This window comes from Penicillium samsonianum (assembly GCF_028829775.1).
Source record: "Penicillium samsonianum strain IBT 33392 chromosome Unknown utg000007l_segment0_segment0, whole genome shotgun sequence".
Lineage (NCBI taxonomy): Eukaryota > Fungi > Ascomycota > Eurotiomycetes > Eurotiales > Aspergillaceae > Penicillium > Penicillium samsonianum.
Window position 1 is genome coordinate 5,325,954 of NW_026643265.1, and position 20,099 is coordinate 5,346,052.

The 20,099-nt window shown below is 48.8% G+C and overlaps 10 protein-coding genes across 10 annotated transcripts; 4 read left to right on the plus strand and 6 right to left on the minus strand.

Moving 5' to 3' along the window:
* Nucleotides 1-437: 437 nt before the first annotated feature.
* N7471_012913 (uncharacterized protein) lies at nucleotides 438-938 on the minus strand (the record flags this gene model as incomplete). Its single annotated transcript, XM_057285632.1, has 1 exon — nucleotides 438-938. The coding sequence occupies one exon, from the start codon at nucleotides 936-938 to the stop codon at nucleotides 438-440; it is 501 nt and encodes a 166-aa protein (XP_057131898.1).
* A 754-nt stretch (nucleotides 939-1,692) lies between these two features.
* Nucleotides 1,693-3,489, plus strand: N7471_012914 (uncharacterized protein). The gene is made up of 4 exons (XM_057285633.1): nucleotides 1,693-2,755; nucleotides 2,814-2,919; nucleotides 2,978-3,253; nucleotides 3,302-3,489. Exons 1-4 carry the CDS (start codon nucleotides 1,885-1,887, stop codon nucleotides 3,462-3,464), a joined length of 1,416 nt encoding a protein of 471 aa, XP_057131899.1. The 5' UTR covers nucleotides 1,693-1,884; the 3' UTR covers nucleotides 3,465-3,489.
* A 315-nt stretch (nucleotides 3,490-3,804) lies between these two features.
* N7471_012915 (ATPase inhibitor IATP mitochondria) lies at nucleotides 3,805-4,429 on the minus strand. The gene is made up of 4 exons (XM_057285634.1): nucleotides 4,163-4,429; nucleotides 4,043-4,111; nucleotides 3,929-3,994; nucleotides 3,805-3,877 (listed from the first exon to the last, which is right to left on the minus strand). Exons 1-4 carry the CDS (start codon nucleotides 4,291-4,293, stop codon nucleotides 3,838-3,840), a joined length of 306 nt encoding a protein of 101 aa, XP_057131900.1. The 5' UTR covers nucleotides 4,294-4,429; the 3' UTR covers nucleotides 3,805-3,837.
* A 285-nt stretch (nucleotides 4,430-4,714) lies between these two features.
* Nucleotides 4,715-6,347, minus strand: N7471_012916 (putative MFS transporter; the record flags this gene model as incomplete). The annotated part of the gene is made up of 3 exons (XM_057285635.1): nucleotides 4,715-5,025; nucleotides 5,079-6,109; nucleotides 6,157-6,347. 3 exons carry the CDS (start codon nucleotides 6,345-6,347, stop codon nucleotides 4,715-4,717), a joined length of 1,533 nt encoding a protein of 510 aa, XP_057131901.1.
* A 189-nt stretch (nucleotides 6,348-6,536) lies between these two features.
* N7471_012917 (uncharacterized protein) lies at nucleotides 6,537-6,840 on the plus strand (the record flags this gene model as incomplete). Its single annotated transcript, XM_057285636.1, has 2 exons — nucleotides 6,537-6,584; nucleotides 6,664-6,840. The coding sequence occupies 2 exons, from the start codon at nucleotides 6,537-6,539 to the stop codon at nucleotides 6,838-6,840; spliced, it is 225 nt and encodes a 74-aa protein (XP_057131902.1).
* Nucleotides 6,841-7,157: 317 nt separating this feature from the next.
* On the minus strand, nucleotides 7,158-11,737 carry N7471_012918 (uncharacterized protein; the record flags this gene model as incomplete). Its single annotated transcript, XM_057285637.1, has 4 exons — nucleotides 7,158-7,774; nucleotides 7,832-7,899; nucleotides 7,951-9,961; nucleotides 10,013-11,737. 4 exons carry the CDS (start codon nucleotides 11,735-11,737, stop codon nucleotides 7,334-7,336), a joined length of 4,245 nt encoding a protein of 1,414 aa, XP_057131903.1. The 3' UTR covers nucleotides 7,158-7,333.
* A 2,044-nt stretch (nucleotides 11,738-13,781) lies between these two features.
* On the minus strand, nucleotides 13,782-15,142 carry N7471_012919 (NAD(P)/FAD-dependent oxidoreductase). Its single transcript, XM_057285638.1, has 3 exons — nucleotides 14,466-15,142; nucleotides 14,092-14,398; nucleotides 13,782-14,034 (listed from the first exon to the last, which is right to left on the minus strand). Exons 1-3 carry the CDS (start codon nucleotides 14,855-14,857, stop codon nucleotides 13,789-13,791), a joined length of 945 nt encoding a protein of 314 aa, XP_057131904.1. The 5' UTR covers nucleotides 14,858-15,142; the 3' UTR covers nucleotides 13,782-13,788.
* A 325-nt stretch (nucleotides 15,143-15,467) lies between these two features.
* N7471_012920 (class I SAM-dependent methyltransferase) lies at nucleotides 15,468-16,549 on the plus strand (the record flags this gene model as incomplete). The annotated part of the gene is made up of 3 exons (XM_057285639.1): nucleotides 15,468-15,613; nucleotides 15,702-15,873; nucleotides 15,953-16,549. 3 exons carry the CDS (start codon nucleotides 15,468-15,470, stop codon nucleotides 16,547-16,549), a joined length of 915 nt encoding a protein of 304 aa, XP_057131905.1.
* A 410-nt stretch (nucleotides 16,550-16,959) lies between these two features.
* N7471_012921 (Zn(II)2Cys6 transcription factor domain-containing protein) lies at nucleotides 16,960-18,368 on the minus strand (the record flags this gene model as incomplete). The annotated part of the gene is made up of 2 exons (XM_057285640.1): nucleotides 16,960-18,240; nucleotides 18,306-18,368. The coding sequence occupies 2 exons, from the start codon at nucleotides 18,366-18,368 to the stop codon at nucleotides 16,960-16,962; spliced, it is 1,344 nt and encodes a 447-aa protein (XP_057131906.1).
* Nucleotides 18,369-18,741: 373 nt separating this feature from the next.
* On the plus strand, nucleotides 18,742-19,663 carry N7471_012922 (uncharacterized protein; the record flags this gene model as incomplete). The annotated part of the gene is made up of 4 exons (XM_057285641.1): nucleotides 18,742-19,050; nucleotides 19,098-19,306; nucleotides 19,358-19,435; nucleotides 19,489-19,663. 4 exons carry the CDS (start codon nucleotides 18,742-18,744, stop codon nucleotides 19,661-19,663), a joined length of 771 nt encoding a protein of 256 aa, XP_057131907.1.
* Nucleotides 19,664-20,099: the final 436 nt, after the last annotated feature.

The window sequence follows — 20,099 nt, forward strand, 5'->3', positions numbered from 1 at the left end:
TGGCCGCCATTCAAGTGCTGCCTTAGCTTAAGATATAACGTCCGAGTAACGTGTAAGTAACGTCTAGGCGTCTAAATAAGTCTAACATAGCCTGCGTGTCGTCTAAGTAGCGTCCTACTAACGTTTAAACTACTAATTAACGTATATCCAGGGCTAGCTAAGTCTAAATAAAGTCTAGGCGTCCTAATAATGTCCATCCAATGTCTACTATGTCTACTATGTCTAAGTAACGTCCAGCGTCCGAGTAACATTCAAATAACATCTAAAGGACTAATTAACGTGTAAATAACAAATAATGTCTAAATATGAGGGAGATGATATACAAATGAGACGAAAGGAAGATTTATAGCGCTATTCCAAGAAGGAGTTTACCGGCACTCAAAAGACAGGTTTGAACGGGTAATAGCAAGCGTGGGTATGAATTCGATCCTCAACTTTTACATCTCACTAATTAACTGAAAACAAACAGTTTTTGCAACATTTCCTTTCTTGCTAGCGCGTTCCATCTCATAAAGCGCTTGATCGAGAGATTCCATATCCCACGCATTTGGATTTGATGTTTGATTCGATGCGACTTCCTCATGTTCCCAAGGCTCATCGGCACCTGGTAAGATCGGTAGTCTTGGAGGTAATTTTGCGCTTTCGATCATGTCCACTCGGTGTAGAAGATCATCATGCACGGCACTGGAAACCACTTTTTGCATTGTGATCCCGGCAATAACATGGCGTAGATCGGGCTCAGCAGCGTGGGCCTCTTTTCGGATCTTCTTTAGTGAGAGTTCGTAGAGTCGATATGGTAGAACTTCGGAGTCAATGGTAGGGTTGTGACTTGGGACTGGAGTGCCAACGAAAGTGACACGAGGATTTTGTAGTGGGCGCTGTCGCCTCACTTGAGGAATGTTTCTGGCGAAGAGCCTGGTGCATTGTGTTGCGGACATTTTGGAGGATGGAGATCTTAATTGAAATTTATGTAGATCTTGGATGATCGGGCTCTTTGTGAAGAGAAATAGAATAAATATATGCTAGCTATTCAAAAATTGTGATTCACAAACGAAATCATTACAACGTCACCTGGTCTACTTCCAAATCATGCCACTCAGTTCAAAGTAAGTGACAATGGAGGAAATCGGGATCTTTGGCGCGGGATACTGGGGGGCTGGGTGGCGCGAGTGTCATGCCACTGATCTTCGTCAACCTCACTCTGCAACATAACCCTTATTTTCATCAAATAAGGACCAATTGCTAGGTTTGCGATCGACAAAGGAAACTATGATATGATACGAGTACCCCGTGGAGAAATGCATATGCCAATACACATATCGGGTAGTGGCTCCGCAGAGACTAATTGCATCCATGCCTACATATGGATTACAGAAGAAGGATATGCGAACATATATGAACACCTGGGCATATTCCAAAAGTGACTTATATTTCTACCTATGTATTCCTAGCAGAAATTTACCTTTCTTCATGAATGTCCAGTCAATGCCGTCCATGTGATATCGGAAAGGGAGCCGATGGTGAGAATATCGTAATGAAGAAGTATGACTCCTATAATTAAAGAAAATCAATAGCCAATAGAGACGCAAGAGACTCGAAATCTCCAAAGAATGAATCAAAATATATATCCTCTTGTTGGCGACCATGGGATCCCCCCATGTTCAAGATCGGAAGGTGATGCCGATGTATACTCCAACCTTTTTTCTTCTACCCCACCATGAAATCATATGGAGACTAATGCAAGCCCATATCGTAATGAGTCACCTCCACATAACTGGGATCCTAGATATTCTATAAAATTGTTTGAGATAGGCGCGTTGCCATTCATTTCTGCTGCTTCTTTTGCAGTTATCCAGTCTCACTTCAGTCGAGGAGAATAACATTATGCAAAAGTCTACCGACGCATCCGTGCAAGAGCCAGTGCAAGAGCCATGGCAATCATCCTCGGCAAGCGTGGCTGAATATCCAACTAGTTATCCCACCAGTGACAACGCAAACTTCGACGAAGAAGCTCCCCAGTCGGCATTCTCCATTGTCGAAGCCCCAGCCGAGCTATCCACACTCACAACGCATCTCACCGGCCATAGCACCGACGACACATTCCCAGATGGAGGGCTGCAAGCGTGGTGTGTTGTGGCGGGTTCATTCTTTCTCTTGATGAGTACGTTCGGCGTGATGAACACAACGGGAATTCTGCAAAATTACTTCGCTTCTCATCAGCTGGCCAGGTACTCGCCCAGTGCAGTCGGCTGGATTCCAGGGCTGTTCACATTCTTTGGTCTGAGTATTTCGGTCCAGGTTGGGCCAATGTTTGATCGATATGGCCCCAGAGGCATTCTTATAGCTGGTACCGTATGCTATGTGACTGGCTTTCTTCTTCTCGCTGAAAGCTATCTTTACTGGCACTTTGTTCTTACACTTGGTGTCCTTTCTGGAACTGGTGCCGCCCTCTTGAGCACAGTCGCGTTGGCAAGTGTGCCTCAATGGTTCGATCGAAAGGCGGCCCTTGCGATTGGGATTTCGATGTCGGGCGCGGGTCTTGGTGGTGTGATATTTCCATTTGTGCTCAGAGCTGGGTTCACCAATCTTGGATATAAGTGGACAATTCGATTGCTGGCATTGCTAGTGCTGGTGTTGTCTGTGCTTGGAACAGTTCTGGTGAAGGCACGCCTTCCGAAGGGCAGAAGCAAATCAACTATCAACTTGCGTTCTTTGCAAGATGCAAGGTTTACCTGGCTGACATTTGGCATCTTTGGTGGGTTTATTTCGGTCCAGGTTCCGGATAGTAGAAAACAAATGCTGACTTGGGATAGCACTTGAGCTCGAGGTTTTTGCTGGTCTGGGTCTCTATCCAACCTATGTGATCATGCAGGGGTTTTCTACCAATACCAGCGTGGTTCTTCTCGCGGTTCTGAACGTGTGAGTGGCAATGGATGTTGATGGTGTCTCGGGCAAAGAGCTGACTAGTCTGGCACAGAGCCTCCACGGTAGGACGACTGATGGCTGGAGGCGTGGCTGATCGGTTTGGCAGAATCAACACCCAGACTGCACTCATTGCTCTGGGTGCATTCGCAGTGTTTGTGATCTGGCTGCCGTTCGGGAACTCCCTGACAGGGCTCTATATCTTCTCGGTCATCTTCGGGTTGGCTTCAGGATCATTCCTGAGTCTTGCACCAGCCTGCATCGGGCAGATCTCCAGGGCGAGCGAGGTTGGTGGAAGATTTGGCCTTACATATTCTATTGTCAGCTTTGCGTAAGTTATCAAAATCCAGTTGTTAGTTTGTCGCTAATGGGTACTTAGCACACTAATCTGTATCCCCATTGGTGGTGAGATGCTCGACAAAGTCGGGAAGAGAGCCATGGTGGCATATTTGGGAAGTGTTCTGATAGTGTCACTTGGTTTGTTCGTGATGGCCAGATGGGCCTGTTTGAGCTACCGGTGGAGGTGGCAGGCAAAGATTTAGAGTTGATGAAAAGAGAGAGAGAGAGGAAACTCCTGGTGAAAAGTCGGTGTTGCATTCCAATTCGTAATAACGCTAGGCTAGCAAAGTATCGTGTACAGCGATTTGAAAATCATTATCACCCTGTTATTAGTTGAAAGTCAAGTTGATTGTAATTTCAAAGGCTGAAAATCATAAGAATCCCTGGCCCTTCCAAGGGGTTTCAATTAATTCCATACCGGCCACTTCTATTTCTTGGCCAATCGTATCTCCTTGGTTCCTGAATGATCTCATAAAATGTTAGAATGAATGGATTTGCGTATGTCGATGTCTCAGGTAGACTCGGTCGTATGATCATCGAGGACGTTCAGGAGAGGCTTGCAACGAAGGCGCAAAGCTAGTTCTGTTCGCCCCCCTGAGCCTTGGTATACTCATCACTGTGACCTGTCAGTGCTGGTCTCACGGGGCAAAATCCAGGATATCCCTACAGGTGCTTGTCGAGTTCATCCATATGCTTGCGCTGCTCCTTGACCTTCTGTTTGAGACGTTTAAGCCTATTACCGGGTAAGTTGATATCTTCAAATTTAGTCAGTGCAACTCACTTCTCCTTTTCTACTTGCCTAATGTACATGCCTTCGTGTGCAGCCTCGCGTTTGGCAAAAGAGTCCTTCCTGCCCATAGTTAGATAATGACGTCATCCATTCTGCAGGGTGCCACAATACTCGGCCATAAAGCCCGACTTTGTCGAACCTATATCACCTGCACCCATGATTCTTGGGGTGATAGATAGGGATCGGAGAAGAGTTGGATTGGTAGTGATACGGAGAATGGGTCGCGAAGTTGCTGATTGCATGTTGGGACGGGATGTACGTGTGGGGTTATGTCGATCGGTTACGGAAAGGGATGTTTTGACCTTTTGAGTCGATCACGTTGCGTACGATAATGTACTTAGAGTCTGCTTCAAATATTTTGGTTTAAGAATAATTCAGAGATAACTAGGAGAATAGGTGATGCAGTTCACACTATTTAAATATCAATGACTTCAGAGGCAAGTCAGGTGACTATATGGGTTGATGCGGGAACATTTTCATGATTGGGCAATATCATGAAGTCTCGACAGTCTGGGTCCTCTAGAAATCCGGAGCATATGAGAGGGCAGTCGTACCACTCGGACTCCTGTCCTACGGTTGGTACTACCGTAATCATCAATATACAAGTGAAAAACCTCGAATTAATATATCAAATTAAATCATATGAAACTTGCTAGAGTTCTTCTACAATACATAGCGGAATCCCTTCTGCAGCCGTCTAGCAGCGGCAATATCGATCCCCTCGATATCAGCTGTAGCCTGCAGCCGACGAATATCCTTCTCGGTAAGCTGAACTTCCTCATTCTCCATACGCTCCTGGCGTTTGTTGAGCATGTTCAAGTTCAAGTATAAGAAGAGGGCCGCAAGGCCACCAATTATCTGTAGCGCGATACAAACACCCATGGCCGTTTCGTAATGGGGCTTCTCTTTTTCAAGATACGTATAGGGGGTCCAAATTGAAGCGCTGTTTCCAATAGAGTTGAAAAACGCAAAGGCTGTTTTGATTAGCTTGATGGCCAATGGAACACACTAGGGGAATATGACTTACCGACAGCACGCTTGGCAGGCGGACGAGGAATGGAGCTCGCGAGCCAGGAGTATAGAGTTCCATTCTGGGCGAAGACAAAGACCATCAAGAAGAACGAGAAGTATCGTGGTCCAAAAGAGTCCGTTTTCATGAAGATGACAAATCCAATGATGGTGATCGGGATCGGGTAGATGAAGAACCAGAATCTCTTCTCGAATCTATCAGAAGCCAGGGAGTGGCAAAGGGAATATACAACCATGAACAGATATGGGGGTGCCACCAGCACCAGTGTGATGGTTTCGGACAAGTTGAGAGTCTTCACCAATGTCGGGAAGAAGTTTTGGAAACCCGCCGCTCCGGTGATGCACATATACGCCAATGCGAATACATAGGTTTTGATATCGGTCATGGCGAGCTTGAACCCCTCGAGCTGGCTTCTGCCACCCCCTTCATCCACATCGGCCTGGCCGGCCTCAATGGCAAGACGTCGCTGGGCAACTTTGCGCATCTCCGGGGACAAAAGTTTCCATGTCTCCGGGAAGTCGGGTAGAATGAAGCAGATAACCAGTCCGATGGCACAGGTGATGGTACCTTCAATAATGTAAAGCCATTGCCATGCCGAAAGTCCTCTGTGGCCTTTGAGACCGTTGAGAATACCCGCAGCGATGAGGTTTCCGAAAGCGCCACTCAGCAGGGAGCCGGAGTAGAAAATACTCATTCGGAAAGCTAATTCGTTCTTTGTATACCATTTCGACAGATAGAAAAGAATGGCGCAGAAGAAGGGCGCTTCGACCAAACCAAGAATGAATCGACAGGCCACAATGCCTCCGTAGCTTGTGACTTGGCTTGTCAGTGCCGATACCAGCCCCCAAGCGCAGACAAAGAACCCAATGTACAGGGATGGTCGACCCATGTAGTTCAGAAGCATGTTGGAAGGCACCTGCATGAGAATGTATCCAACGAAGAGAATAGAGAGACCGGTATGGTATTTGGTGTCGTCGAGGTTGAGATCCTCTTCGAGACCTTGGAGCTTCGCCGCGGCATAATTGTTGCTGGTTCCATTAGTATTAACCGACTGTTATGGATGATATCAACGTACCGATCAATATAATTCATCAGGTAGACCAGAATGGCCAGTGGCATAATCAGCGCATCAATGCGCTTGCGCAATGCCTTCTCGATAACTTTCTCTTCCTCGGTCAACTCTGCCATTTGGATAACCTCCTCATGGCTCAAGTCCATCTTCATCCCCAACTCCGCCTCGGTGATGGCATTTTCGGTTCCAACCATGGTGTTCACTTGATCGGATGAAAATAGTATAGAGTAGGGACAAGGTTCCCGGGACCGTCACTCATTTATGTGCGGAGAGCCGCATGGACCATGTCATGCTACAGCTTTGAATATCGCATTTACCCCGTGAATCCGGGATTCTGGAGAAACGTGGGGGAGGGTCCAATCAGAGTTTGCGGGGAAGTCCAAATGCGGAAGGTCTACAAGCCGATCCAGTGGTATGACGGCGTTGACGATGTATGATAGGAAGAAAACTGGCGTGGGTGACCCCCACGGTGGAGTCAAAATTAGCCTGATCATTAACATACCTAGGTAGAGGAATAACCCTGGGGAAGTCCTTCCCCCAACCGATTTCGCCAAGACTGGGCTCGACTTCAACTTTGGCCTCTTCACTTCGGCTCGGACAAAGTCCGAGAGAGTCCGTGGTCAGCTGAGCTGCATTAATGTCAACTTCGTTCCTTGGGATATCTCGGCTCTGGAAATCCTGTCTTGACCAATTTCGTAGGAAAACATATCGTCGGTTGTTTGAGACAAAGACTTATAGTGATGTAATATGGGTGAGGAGAGTATCTCCCGAGGTCATTCCCCTATGCCGATCACTTGGTCCACTAGCCTCTGCCATGGTTCTTTTCTTTGAAGAATAATAAGAATAATTCCAGACGGCTCGCACTTTCTCCGTGTGGCTGGAGCCTGGCCGGGGTAACTCCTAGACTCTATCTCGGTATGAGTTTCTCGGCCGGCATGTCACATAAGGTTTTCCCTTAGCTATTTAAAAAGAAAGATGAACAATATCAATTAATATATATTGAATTTCAAATGAGAACAGGTCTATAGTTTCTATAACTATCTGCAAAGAAAAAAAAAAGAAACATATACTCACACCTCTAGGTGGTGGCGTGGCATGAGAAGAAAAAGAAGCAAGTCTAGTGGAGATTAACTTTTGAAAAAAGTCGACAATTCACATCCCCTGAAGGTCCAAATCCCAATCACTGGGCCTTCTTGGATGCCTTGGTTCTCAATTTCATGAGACCAAACACCAGCGAATACGAGCTGATCACAAACAGAGCCACAATAGCGGTGTCTCTCCAGCCGTAGTAGTAGTCCATCAGGTTGATAGTGACAAGGTAATCGGATCCACGGGTGTATTGACACACGCGGCATCCTTCGGTAGCCTCGGGGTTGATGAGGTTCATACGGGTACCCATGGTCTGCATGAAATCGCTCAGGTATTCACCGCAAGTGGTTCCATTGGGTGCATCGAACTTGGCGAATTCTTGCTCCTTACAATTGACTTCGCGATCGAACAGTCCAAAGACCAACATGCTGCCCATAAGGTAGTTGAATGGGTTGAGCCAGTAAATCCAGTATCGCCAGAAGCTGACGATTTGGGCGTAGGGGACCAAGACACCACAGAAAGAGATCATTGTCTGAGAAGCGCGGTGTTAGCTGAGATACCAGGAAAAGTGAGAATAAAGGAAACTTACGCCCAGTACGAGAGGGTTTATCATGGCAGCCAGCTGGGCGTTCGGTGCATACGCAGCGACAAATTGACCTAGGTTCGTCTGTTAGTGGAAGTAAATATGAAAACGGACGGTCAGCTTACCAATTCCAGTGTAGAGGAACTCGTAGAGGAAAAACACGAAGAACATGCTACCGCTCTTACTCGATTCAACTGCCATACCGGCCGTCCAATACCAGCAGTTGAAGAAGAGAGCGGCACACACAACCAGATATGGGAACTCCGAGACAATCAAGGCGAAAGTGAACGCTTTCCAGGAGTACATCTTGGCTTTCTTCTCGCGTGCTTCGAACAGATCGCGACGTTCAAGGAAGGTCGGCTGGAGTTGATTGATCACACCAGGAGCGACAAAGATGGCATTGAAGATGAAGAATAACACACTCTGAAGATCCGAGACTGAGTCACCAATCATCCAGAAACTGAATCCCACGAACAAGCCTGAAGAGATGTGGAGGGCAAACTTGTTGTTAATGTAGTCGCCGTTTCGGTACAAGGCTGTTGAGGTACGTTTCAAAACCAGACTCGTCTGCTCCCAGAGGCTAGTAGCAAACTCCCGACCGTCATCGTTGGTAGCTTGCGGCTTCGATGCAGCGGTCTCAATGATCTCGTCAAGCTCCTTGAGCATGGCACCGTGTTCAGGTGACTCCAGCCAGACCTTGTTCCAATCCTTACCCTGACTCAGTTGACCCGAAACCACGTCGATCATGTGCTCAGCAGGGTTAGTCTCAGGCGGGCATGGAGCTCCGTAGCGCGAGAAATAGCTCTTGATGCCCTGGGAATTTTCACCAATAGGACCGAAGAACACAGTCTTGCCTCCTTTAGCTAAAAGAAGAAGCTGATCAAACTCGGCGAAAAGCTGCGCAGATGGTTGATGCACGGTGACTAGGACAGCCTGGCCAGCATCTGCAAGTCTGCGAAGGAATCTGACGGTATTGTACGCGCTCTGGCCATCAAGACCGCTAGTAGGTTCGTCAAGGAAGATGAGAATGCTAGGCTTGGAAACAAGTTCGACTCCGATAGTAACACGCTTGCGTTGTTCGACACTCAATCCAGCTCCAACACTGCCGATCATGGTATCAGCCAGATCATGGAGCTCGAGCAAGTCGATGATGACATCCACGTAAGCAAGTTTCTCTTCGCGGGGAGTGGTAGCAGGTTGGCGCAATAGGGCAGAGAACTCCAATGATTCCCGGACTGTTGCCATACGTTCGTGGATGTCCAATTGCTCAACATAGCCGGCTGAGCGTTGGAACGAGACTGGTAGTGGACGACCATCAACCATGATAGAACCATTGATAGTTCCTTCTGTTTTGCGCTGAGCGAGAACATCAAGCAGAGTTGTCTTGCCGGCGCCAGAGGAGCCCATCAAAGCACCGAGCATACCAGGTTTCACCCAGCCATGGACGTTGTCGAGGAGAACCCTGTCACCCGTAGGGGTCTGAACCGTGTATGAAAGATCCTTCCATGTGAAGACGGACGTGTTGCGGACCAACTGGTTGTCAAGGTTTGGGGCCTCATCCTTGGTTTGGGAAACCCGCTTCTCAGAACCTTGGCCTTCTTCATCCTTTTGCTGATTTTTGACGTGCCTGTGCAAGTATTCACGAGGGATGACCAGCGTGCTTCCCGACTCGGAGGGTGACTGCCACCTCGAAGTTGCAACGATCGTGACAAAAACGAACAAAGCCCACCAGGCCCAGTTGATACCGAAGTTGCGCCAGACATGCGAGTGACTGTACGAGAGCGACGCTAGATAGTTGTCGCCAACCACGAAGTTCTGGCCTTGGATCGCGCCAGCCACACCAGCGCAAGCTTGATGCGCCTGGACATTCTCGTATCCGGGGCCGGTAGGAATTAGATTCGTTCCGACGCATGGAATGACGCTCTTATCATGAAATTCGATACTTAGCAAAGCCTCGAACCCATAGGCAAGCGGATCGATCCAGAAGATCCAACCGAGCCACGGGTGCATTGCAGGCTTTGGGATCATATAACCGGTGTACAGAACGGTGAACATGATCAGCGTACCGGAGACCTTGGAGGCTCCATCAAAGGTAGAAAATAGAGCTCCTACGGCTCGGAAGAGGGCAGTCATAGTCTATAGGATTGATTAGTTGACAACCATGTGAGCGAATTGAAAGGGACTTACCATTGTGGTTGTGAACACGATAATCCAGTAGGAGAAGAATGCTCCAGCAGAAATTGAGAGTCCAACCATGAAGTAAAGAACTAGACCAAACATGGAAACTTGGAAAAGCAATACAGGTATATCCGCAGCAATTTGGGCAAGACAGAAAGCGGCCGGGTGGAAGTAAGCGAAGCCCTTGTGCTTGATCAACACGGGTCTTCCAGAGAAGGACTCGTTCACTTCACTCATGGCAAGCAAGCTGTTGTAAAGAAGGGAGAAGAAAAGGGCACCGGATTTGATGAAAAGTCCACCAGAGTTATCAGGGGCATCATAGAACAGCGAGCCAGCAATCAAGGCCTGGCATAGTGTTGCCACCTGCTTGATTATGAACGTAGCTTTGTCACCCCAAAGGATTTGGTACTGGCGCTGCACGCAGATCTTAACCTGATCAGCGAAGCCAACGGTGAAAGGGCTGTTCTTAGGCAAGGTTTTGGAGGTTTCAAAAGCCACGCCTTTCTTGAACTCCTCAGTCCGCTCGCGGGCGAGCTCGGAGTCCGGGTAAGAGTAATCTGCTACCATTTGAGTATAGATCGGTGATTTCTCATACTCCGCTCTCAACGCCTCGGCGTTGCGCGGGAAGCGGCTCTCGAAGCCTTCTCGAATTCTGCGCTCAGTGGGTACGGTGACACCAGTAAGGTAATCGGCGATGTTGGAACCTTCGCGGCAGATAAATCCGGCTTCCTCCATGAATGGCCTAGCTTGCTCTCTAGTACCATAGAAGATCTGCTCTCCTTCATCAAGCACGAGAACTTTGTCGAACAAATCGTAAATGCCATTACCAGCTTGGTAGAGGGTAACCACGGTTGACAGATTGAGTGTGTCGGTCATGGCTCGGATAGCCTTCGTCCATTCAAGGGCAGTAGAAGCGTCAAGACCACGAGTCGATTGATCCCAGCAGAAGACGGAGCCTCGAGTGGCCATACATTCGATGATAGAAACTCGCTTGCGTTCACCACCGCTGACTCCACGAACGTATTCATTACCGACCTTGGTGTCCTCGGTGTGAGAAATTCCGACGGCTTCGAGGAGGAACTTTTTCGATGCTTGTTGGTATTCCAAGGCAGTCATGCCGTCTGGCAGATGAAAGGGCACCTTGAGGCGCGTGGCAAAGTCCATAGTTTGACCAACTGTTAGGGCTGGGAAAAATATCTCTTCTTCGGTGTTCATCACAATCTGGCCTCGGAACATTTCAGCCTCCTTGGGCTGCATTGATCCAAAGCGAACATCGCCCTCCACTGATTTGTATCCTCCTCGTCTATTAGCAAGCATTTTCAACAATGTCGTGCAGCCAGAGCCAGGGCGGCCCAGCACTAGCAACATTTCACCGGGCTTCACGCAGCCATGGCTCTTGTTGAGGATCGTTCGCAGAGGAGGCTTTCGTCGTCCCTCTCTGATTTTGGTGGGAATATTGAACTGGGAGAGGACAGTCTCATTCACGGCGGCCTCTGAACTTATTACTTGCACGGACAGATCCTGCCAGGTGATGCCAAGTTCCTGTTTTCTGAATCCAGCAGCCAAGTTGCGATCGTTCTCCTCCTGGAGCTTGGTCATCATGCTCCAGTCATTTCCTTTGAGGTTGGGGCTCTCCTTGCCGGGAGTTTCGTCGCCGGTGATCGTCATGGCACTTTCGGTATCGAACTGGATGTCATCCGAGCTTGCGCCCGGCGCTTTTTCTGACCCATCCATGATGGCGGGGATGAGAGGGGGTGAGAGGCGTTGAAAGAGGCCGATTAGTAGACCATACACATACTTGGGGGGACTCCATCATTTTATGAAAGTCTCAGGGGTCCACGACAGCGGCCCCGAAAATCCGAGGCCGAAGCAAACATTGGGATGTTATTGGCAGCATTGAAATTTCCGTGCGGAGCCCCAATTGATAACAAATATTTCGCTCTAGAACCCCTAGTAAGAGTCATAAATTGATAGCCTAAAGAATGGTTCGGAGCCCGGAGGCACCATTCAGAATCCGAGCCGCTGACTCATCGGCTTATTCGCTTAAACATAGCTCCGATTGGAGTCTTGGCACCACGCGGTCTCCATGTGGTCTCCACGGCGTGTAGCAAAAGAATTACAATGGAATTAAATGTGGATAAAGGCCGAAGTCCGAAAAGGATGGTTCATTGGATCAGAATAGCTGCTTGTCGTAAGAATATCCATGGATGACTCTATGGATAGCCTGGCCCCCGGGGATATCCCATCTTCCTCAAAAGCCCGTTGTGAATCTGAAAAAACCTGAAGGTGATTAATATGATTGGTCTATCATAACCAGATCTGATAGCCTAAAATGCATGCACCTACGACTTTTTGATCTCTGACTTTCGATTCATCATATACTTGCTAACAGAACAGACAGTCGAAATAGCAAAGTGAACCAGGTTGAGCCCTGGTGATCTACCTAGGTAGCCTAGTAGCCCTTAGGCTAAATAGTCCTCCGAGGTGGACAGTGTCCACCTCGGGAAGCTCAGTGAAACCTCGTATTTGGCCTTTGAGCTTATCTAAGCCCATTTTCCCTGGATGTGCTACAGGGATGTCAGATCTGTTTTGACCGCCTCTCGCATTGATGGTAACTAATATATACGATGATGAGAGACTTGGCCGGAATTAACGATTTTATAAATCCGCTATTTGCTTCTGATTGAAGTTTCGGCACCCAAGTTACGCCGAATATGCGATCTATTTACAGAGGAATAAATGAATAAAGAATTTCCATTAGTGTCCCAACTGTCTTATATCTAAAAATATTACTTTCCTAAAAGTAAAACCGTCCCGTGCATCGAACTCTTACATCTGTCGAGGAATACCTATCGAGATTCCGCATATCAACGTGGCGATCATGTTTGGCTTGATATATCCTTCTATATCTAACGCGGAGGGGGAAAAAAATCCAAAAGGACATGTAAAAGAAATCAGATAAGAACATCTAGCAAGACATGGATCGGAGTGATATCTTGAATCTGGCGTCCCTAATATCATCTTGAGCCAAACGTATTAGATAACCGAACTACGTCATCAAGGACAGAGGCCGCATGGGCTGACTATTGTATTAACTATGTACCTATAGTATCTAGTTACATAGATGTAGGTATGGATGTACATATGAGCACATGCAAACACAAGCACTCCGCTGCTGAGACCTCGGAGGCTGGCTCGTCACCCACATTGGATCCCCCTATTCATCCAATTCCCGTTAGACACAAGTGCACCTGTTAGTGTGGCTCGATACCTCACTTTGAAGATGTGGAAAGAAAGTGACGCTCCCGGACCATAGATTCCTGTGAAGCTGGAAGTGGTACATGTCGTACCATTTTAGTTCGGCATATTTGAGAGCGAGGCATATCGATATTTATACTTTAAGCACTATGAGACTAACTAGTCGAAGGCAGTGAGCTCCTCGGCGTACCTAGCGAACACAAGCCCTTAGTTTCCATCCAGACATAGCACGAGGAGAGCCTCGTGATGGTCCGACCTGGTTGAATATTCAATTTATGTCAAACTTGAAAGACGCCTCAAATGAAGATATCCATGAAGTGAATATGTTTTATGACGGGACCTCAGCCATAATGTGTTTAAAATGTAACTGAACGGACTACTAAATAGGGTACCATACTTCGGGGTAGAGTAGATACAATTATAGGGGAAAATACTAATAAAATCAAGCTTAGCGAACCCTCCATGCTCCAAAATAATATTTCTTTCTATCAGGAACCGTCTCTCTAGCAAATCTCAAATAGCCTATGTTAGTTATGCGCTCCCAGGTACAGCTCCGCTTGTAACTGCCCGGCCAACCCTCCCGCCACTAATGTCCCCGACGACATGGCCGTTACTACCGCCTTGAGGGGCATGGCACAGTCACCCGCCGCAAATACTCCCGGGACAGAGGTGCCGTAGAACGGCTCTGTGGTCTTGATGTCGCCATCAGACGTAAGGTGCAGTCCTAGTTGCTCGGCGAACGGGACATTGATTTCCGTCTTAGGTCTGTGGACCTGCGGTGATCAGCGGGTGCCACGCTTAGTTGCAGTTGGGGATGGGGGGATGCTCACTAGGAATCCATCTATTCTCTGGGTGCCATCCCCAAATCCTACTTCCACATCCGATGGGCCCGGGCCCTCGACCAGCCGCATGATAGGCCTACTGTCTACCTTGAAACCCGTACCATGGCTGGCTTTTTCGATCGCCTTGGTGAGCTCTTGCGCGCCGTGTGTATAGATGGTGACGGTCGTGGCGAACCGCCGGGCCATGGATGCAACGTGCATCGCCGACATGGTGTTGGCCATATCTGCAATGGCGAGAACTCCGGCGGATTCGCAGCCTCGTTCTTCAAACCCGTGGTAGAAGAGACAGTGAAAACTGGTCATGCGCCGCGTTATATTAACCATGGAAATAGCGAAGGAAAAGGAAACCGAGTAATGCTTACATTCCCCGTGCCCAGCACTCTCCATATCCCGTAATATCTGGGAAAATATCGCTAACTCCATTGGCGAAGACCAACTTCTTCCCCGTCCAAACCCGCTTTCGCGAGTCAATGGCATGAAATATCCCTTCGGTATTCCGCTCGACCTTCTTAATCTCGACATTCTCAAATTGGATTGTGTCGTACCGCGATAGGATACGCTCTCTAGCGGCCTGGCGAAAATTTTCGGGCGGCGTATGATCCCACGAGGCGACGTTGTGCATGTGGCTCGCGAGGGAGTTTCGGTAGACCCCAGAATCAAATACGATAGCTCGATACAGCTGACGCGCGAGGCCGGTAGCAACCGACAGCCCGGCCGGGCCTCCGCCGATAATAAGGACGTCGAATATGGTCATGGTTGATTTGAGATGGTGATTGAAAAATTGGAATATAATGTATGATGAGGCCTCCAGTGGTGTACCGTGTATGTACCTTTATATATTTAAAGACGGCCCTTCTTGTCGGAGACAAACTGGAAACAAACAGACCAAAATGAGTAATTCGTAGCAAGACTACATGATCATTACCTATCTAAATAGGTAGGTCCACGATGTTAGCTACAGCCGGGTTGGGACATTCTGCACTGACTGCCTCCGAACATGGTCAAACAACAAAGCATCGTCGGGAACCTTGGGAGCCCCCGGGGCCTGGAGGAACGCTGAATAATAGCCTTGGAAGTCATGAGATACAACAGGTGCCCAGGTATTTTCCGAGGGCTGCGTCCCGCTGGTTATCGGCCCGTTGCTTCGGTCCGTTGGGATAAACCAATCAGTGTCTACGATCAACGTCTCCTGCCCCACTCCCGGCATTCCGGGTGGATCACCATCTGGCCTCCTTTGTGGTAAACGGTGGTTTTCCAACTCCGAAAGGTCTAGACGATCCATAACTACGTAAGCTGCCCAGCTGGTCACATGTAAGTCGTGTTATATAAATACGTCGTTGTAGTGCCACATTACCTCTTCACCAATGCTCACCTGGCGATATTGCTCAGCTGCACTGGTGGCTATATTCGCTTTCCTTCTTCGATATCGAACCACACTTATAAGAGAGATCTTTGACCTACCTAGCACAATGGGAGAGACGCTCGCCAACAAGAACCAAGAATATTGGAAGTGAGTCTTCAGCGATGGAGAGATCCCCATGAGAGATGCACGGAGAAGACCTTGGGAGAGATGCTGACTGCTGACTGTGTCTACATAGCCATGCCTCCCAGGTTGTGTTCAAAGACAAATGGGTTCAGGATCTACAGAATCAGATTCTCGAATTCCTGTCGGGCAACGTGGACTGGATAGGCGTTAAGCCTCTTACCGGCGACAATAACCGACAGACAAAATTGATGGATTATGCCTGCGGAAATGGCATTGTTTCTCGCGTGAGTTATTGGCCATGGTTAAATATTACGCAGTATGACACCCACACCGCGCAGTACTGACTCTGTTGCCCTTTTGCAGTCCCTGCATCATATGTTCTCCAAATGCATTGGCGTCGACCTGTCAGATGGCATGCTAGACAAATATCGCACAACCGCAACGGAACTGGGCCTCGACAATTCGCAAATGTTGGCCGTTCAGGGTAACCTCCTGGCTCCCATAGTCACACCGACTAGACCTCCCCTCAGTGAGGACGAGCTGAATGACTTCGACCTGGTGGCTATTTGTATGGCATTGCACCATGTGGAAGACATCGCTTTGGCCACCAAACGTCTCGCCGAAAGACTGCGACCGGGCGGCGTGCTTCTAATTATCGACTGGGCGACGCGCAATTCGTCGGACGAGACTGAACAGCAAGCTGGAGTGCAGACAACTCCATCCTTGGCGGAGAATCAGCACCATAGCCACCATCACCACAGGCATGAGATCATGGATTCGAAACACCCTTCAGCGCATACCATCTCCCACGACAGCTTTTCACAAAGCCAGATATTCTCCCTCTTTGAACAAGCGGGCTGTGGAGAGTCGCAGTTTGTGATGGCGGATCGACTATCGCCCGTTCCTGGCGCTCGCAGTGGACAGATGCAACTATTCTGGGCTCGTGCAACTAAACTGTGACATATGCTAGTTACAATGAACCCTTCTCCCTCTTTTATAGTTGTTCATACTCCCCAATATAAGAGTATTGGATTATGATCTCATTTCCTAGGCAGCAGTACTCAAGCATAAGGAAGAATGACGCTTGGGACAGTGTGTCAGAAGAACAAGAAGGATGCTGCCCAGCAGGAGTGAAGTACCAGGTCTACTGTACTCCCTTCGACTGGCAGCCGACAGATAGAATGTGGAAAAGTGAGAGTGAACATAGGGCGTACCTGTAGCGGGACTCGTAAATAACGTTCTTTTTGGTTTTCTTGTGTTATCATGTTTGGATCCGAAATATTTTACAACGATTATACATATATCCGAGAGAATGTACTAAGGAAGTATTACTACTTCTTCTCTGGGCATCGAGAGAATCGAGTTATTCTTCATCGATGGCTGCATTGTGCGGGAAGAGCGGCCACAAGCTCCTTAGCCCGGTATCCCATTTCTTGGTACCACTGGGTGTGTGCATTATTCGATGATCTTCTTGGTTGAGACGCTCCACTGAAAGGCCCACCGCGCCTATTCGCGGCCTGTCTCTGTCGTTGCGGAATCTCTTGACTACAGTACTGGATTGTTTCGATGTACCGACGCAAATCACGCCGCACCATCGCCGCTCGGAAGATCTCTTGTTCATCCGTATCGAACTCAAGACATCCAAACTGGAAAAGCGGAGGCTCTGAACCGCCGCTGATGCCGGATTCGGGACTCGACCCATCACTCGGTATCTCACCCGGCCTAGCCGGCTGCTCAAAGGGACTTTGTTGCCAGGGCAGATTATTCTGATCGGTCGAGGGCATGACGTCGCCTTCGCCCGTATGGCATTTGGTGGGGAGGATCACGAGTTCATAAAGCCCCACGACCAGATCCATGGTGGTGGCCACCAAGAGCGGACAACTCTGGCAGCGTCGAAATTCTTCGGTGTTGCTCACCTCTCGTATTGTGGCTATGGCCTGCCGGTTCAGCCGCATCGCTTGATCGATCGGGACCTGGGGGATCTGGAGCTGCTCTTCCAAGCACCCGATGATCTTCATCAGAGCGGCGACATGCGGGTAATTCGACACTACCGACCGATCGCGATAGATCGGGGGGACTCTCTCGTCGATCCGTTCTACTAATCGGGACCGCACCGATTCCGCGTTCTGGTCTTGGACGGGGAACCCTCGCGTGGGCTTATCGGACATGCCCAGCGCCACGGATATGCCCTCGGAACTGAACATCCCATGTATGTCTGGACGCGAATCGGGCAACAAGTTCTCTGTTGCCAGCCAAAAAGAATCGGTCGCACCGGGCGAAGCTAGCGGTAGATCCTGGTAATCGCTTAACAGGTTCTGCAGATAACCGTTGATCTCCGTCTCGGCAGAGGGCGCGGTAAACTCCCCGTTCGTGAAGACGGGACCATCACCCATTGTATTATTAGCTGCTGGAGGAGAATCCCCTAGCATGGACACGCTGACCAGCGGTTGCTGGGAAGGCCCGCTTTCCGGACCTGATTGTCGTAAAGTCGCGGTGGGCGGAACTCGCGATTCTTGCGGACAGGGAATCTGGTCACTCGCTTGCGTCCGTCGTTTTTTCGGCGCCCGGCCTACCATCGACACCTGGTATTCGCAGGAGAGGCCGTTCCGGCGACAGCGCTCACAGCCATAATTCTCACCGCTGCAGCGGACCTGGAGACGTTCATCACAGTTAGGTTGGTTTTGTATGAATATACATCGCTTGCTGGTAGACCTACCTTAGCGGCGTAGCACTCCGTGCAGGCAGACCTTAGGCGCAAGGGCTTTCGAGTACCCAACATGGTAGTCACATTAGTTATATGAATCTGCAGTGCGACACAACGGGTGAGAGAGCACTCCAAGGAGCATATGTTAGAGGCTCGACCGCTGTCTCGTTCAATCTGGTTGATGTGTAGTAGATAGCGCGACAACGATCGTGTTCATGTTAATACAAGAGAACGAAGGAAGCAAGAGTGTTCTTCCAAGATTACTCCCAGGTGTCTCGGAGACTATTTCAAGGCCGGAGACTTTCAAGGTTGTGGAGCTGGGAGCTAGAGTTAGGCTAGCTGTATATGGCTTAGCGTGGGCGTGGGAGCCTTGATTTACTCTTCTATCTACATACCCACATTGACATTGCTCGACTCTTTGCTCCCTTCCCCTACCCATCAAATTGCCATGGAATCATCAATGGAATACCTCACCGATCTTGAAGGAACACAGGTTACATTTGATGCCGTTACGGAGCCACCGTTCAACTTCCCCGCCCAAACATGGATAATACTTGAGAAACTCGACGAATGTTCGAATCGCCTGACCAAAGAAGGCATAGCCAATGACCTCGGCCCCTCAGACACCGCCGGGAAGTTCCTTTGCCGCCCTGCCAGTGCTGAAAATGAAAACAGACGCGCTTTTTTGCGCATTTATCAACAGGTTCCTATCGCTGGAACTGAAACGAAGAAGACAGCGATACGGGCTAGCCAGGCCGTTGAAATCCCCCCCCCCCGGACCACCCCGAACTGATCGCTTTCCAGGTTTTCACAAGGCTAGACTGCGACGTTGTTCCTAAACTGCTTGGCTATCAGCAGCGCCGGCAAGACAATGACGATGGTGTTCCTGGGGGGTACGTGACATATATTCTATGGGAGAAAGTCCCTGGCGAGTCTCTCGACAAGGACAAGTTCTGGAGGCTCTCCTTTAGCGATCGCCAGGCTATCCGCGATAAGTTTCGCCAGGTCTACACGTATGATTACCTAGTGACATCATAACGACATATTAGGCTAACGTAGAGTAGAAGGTTTTTGCAGTTTGGGTACATGCCATGTATGGCTGGTGCATCTAAAATCATCTATGACAAGTCTAGTGGTCAAATGTATGTCTACGCGAGTTCCTCAATGTGGACCATGATAATCTAACTATCTCTAGGCACATCTCCGGATTCAAACTTGCATGTCCGTTTGAGGAACCGCAAAAGTGGGGTGATCATAACTACTTCCAATATGGACTTATCCAACACCCCAATAGCCGATTGTACTGGAAGGAACGCCGCCCGACACCACGGATTGGATCAAAGATGTCAACGGCTGGACATGGTAAATAAGGTAATAACCGCAGTAGAATCTAGTGCGAAGTATTATCAGCCACCTTGTTCCTTCCTAGCTGGCTTAGCAGAAGAATACGAACCAAGAATCGCTGCAGGCTCATGGAAGGTGTACCATGTTAGATGTTGCTTGCTATTTATTGAAGTCTGTGTTCATTGCTAAATTAAGCTCCAGTTACCGTAAAAATGGCGATATATGAATTTGTATGGGATGAAAAGCTTCATTTTTGGACTTGACGACAGAGAGAGAGAGGTGTAAACCATCTGGGAAAATGGCGATATAAACGTTATCGCATTTCGACGCAGCTCACCGAATTTATCATCATTTCTATCGACGCTCACACCTTCCAACCAGACTTCTTTAATCCCACAAGACCAATTCGGGGTATCCTTTCTACGTTCAACCCAGCAACGAGCACTCTGATCGTCAAAATGC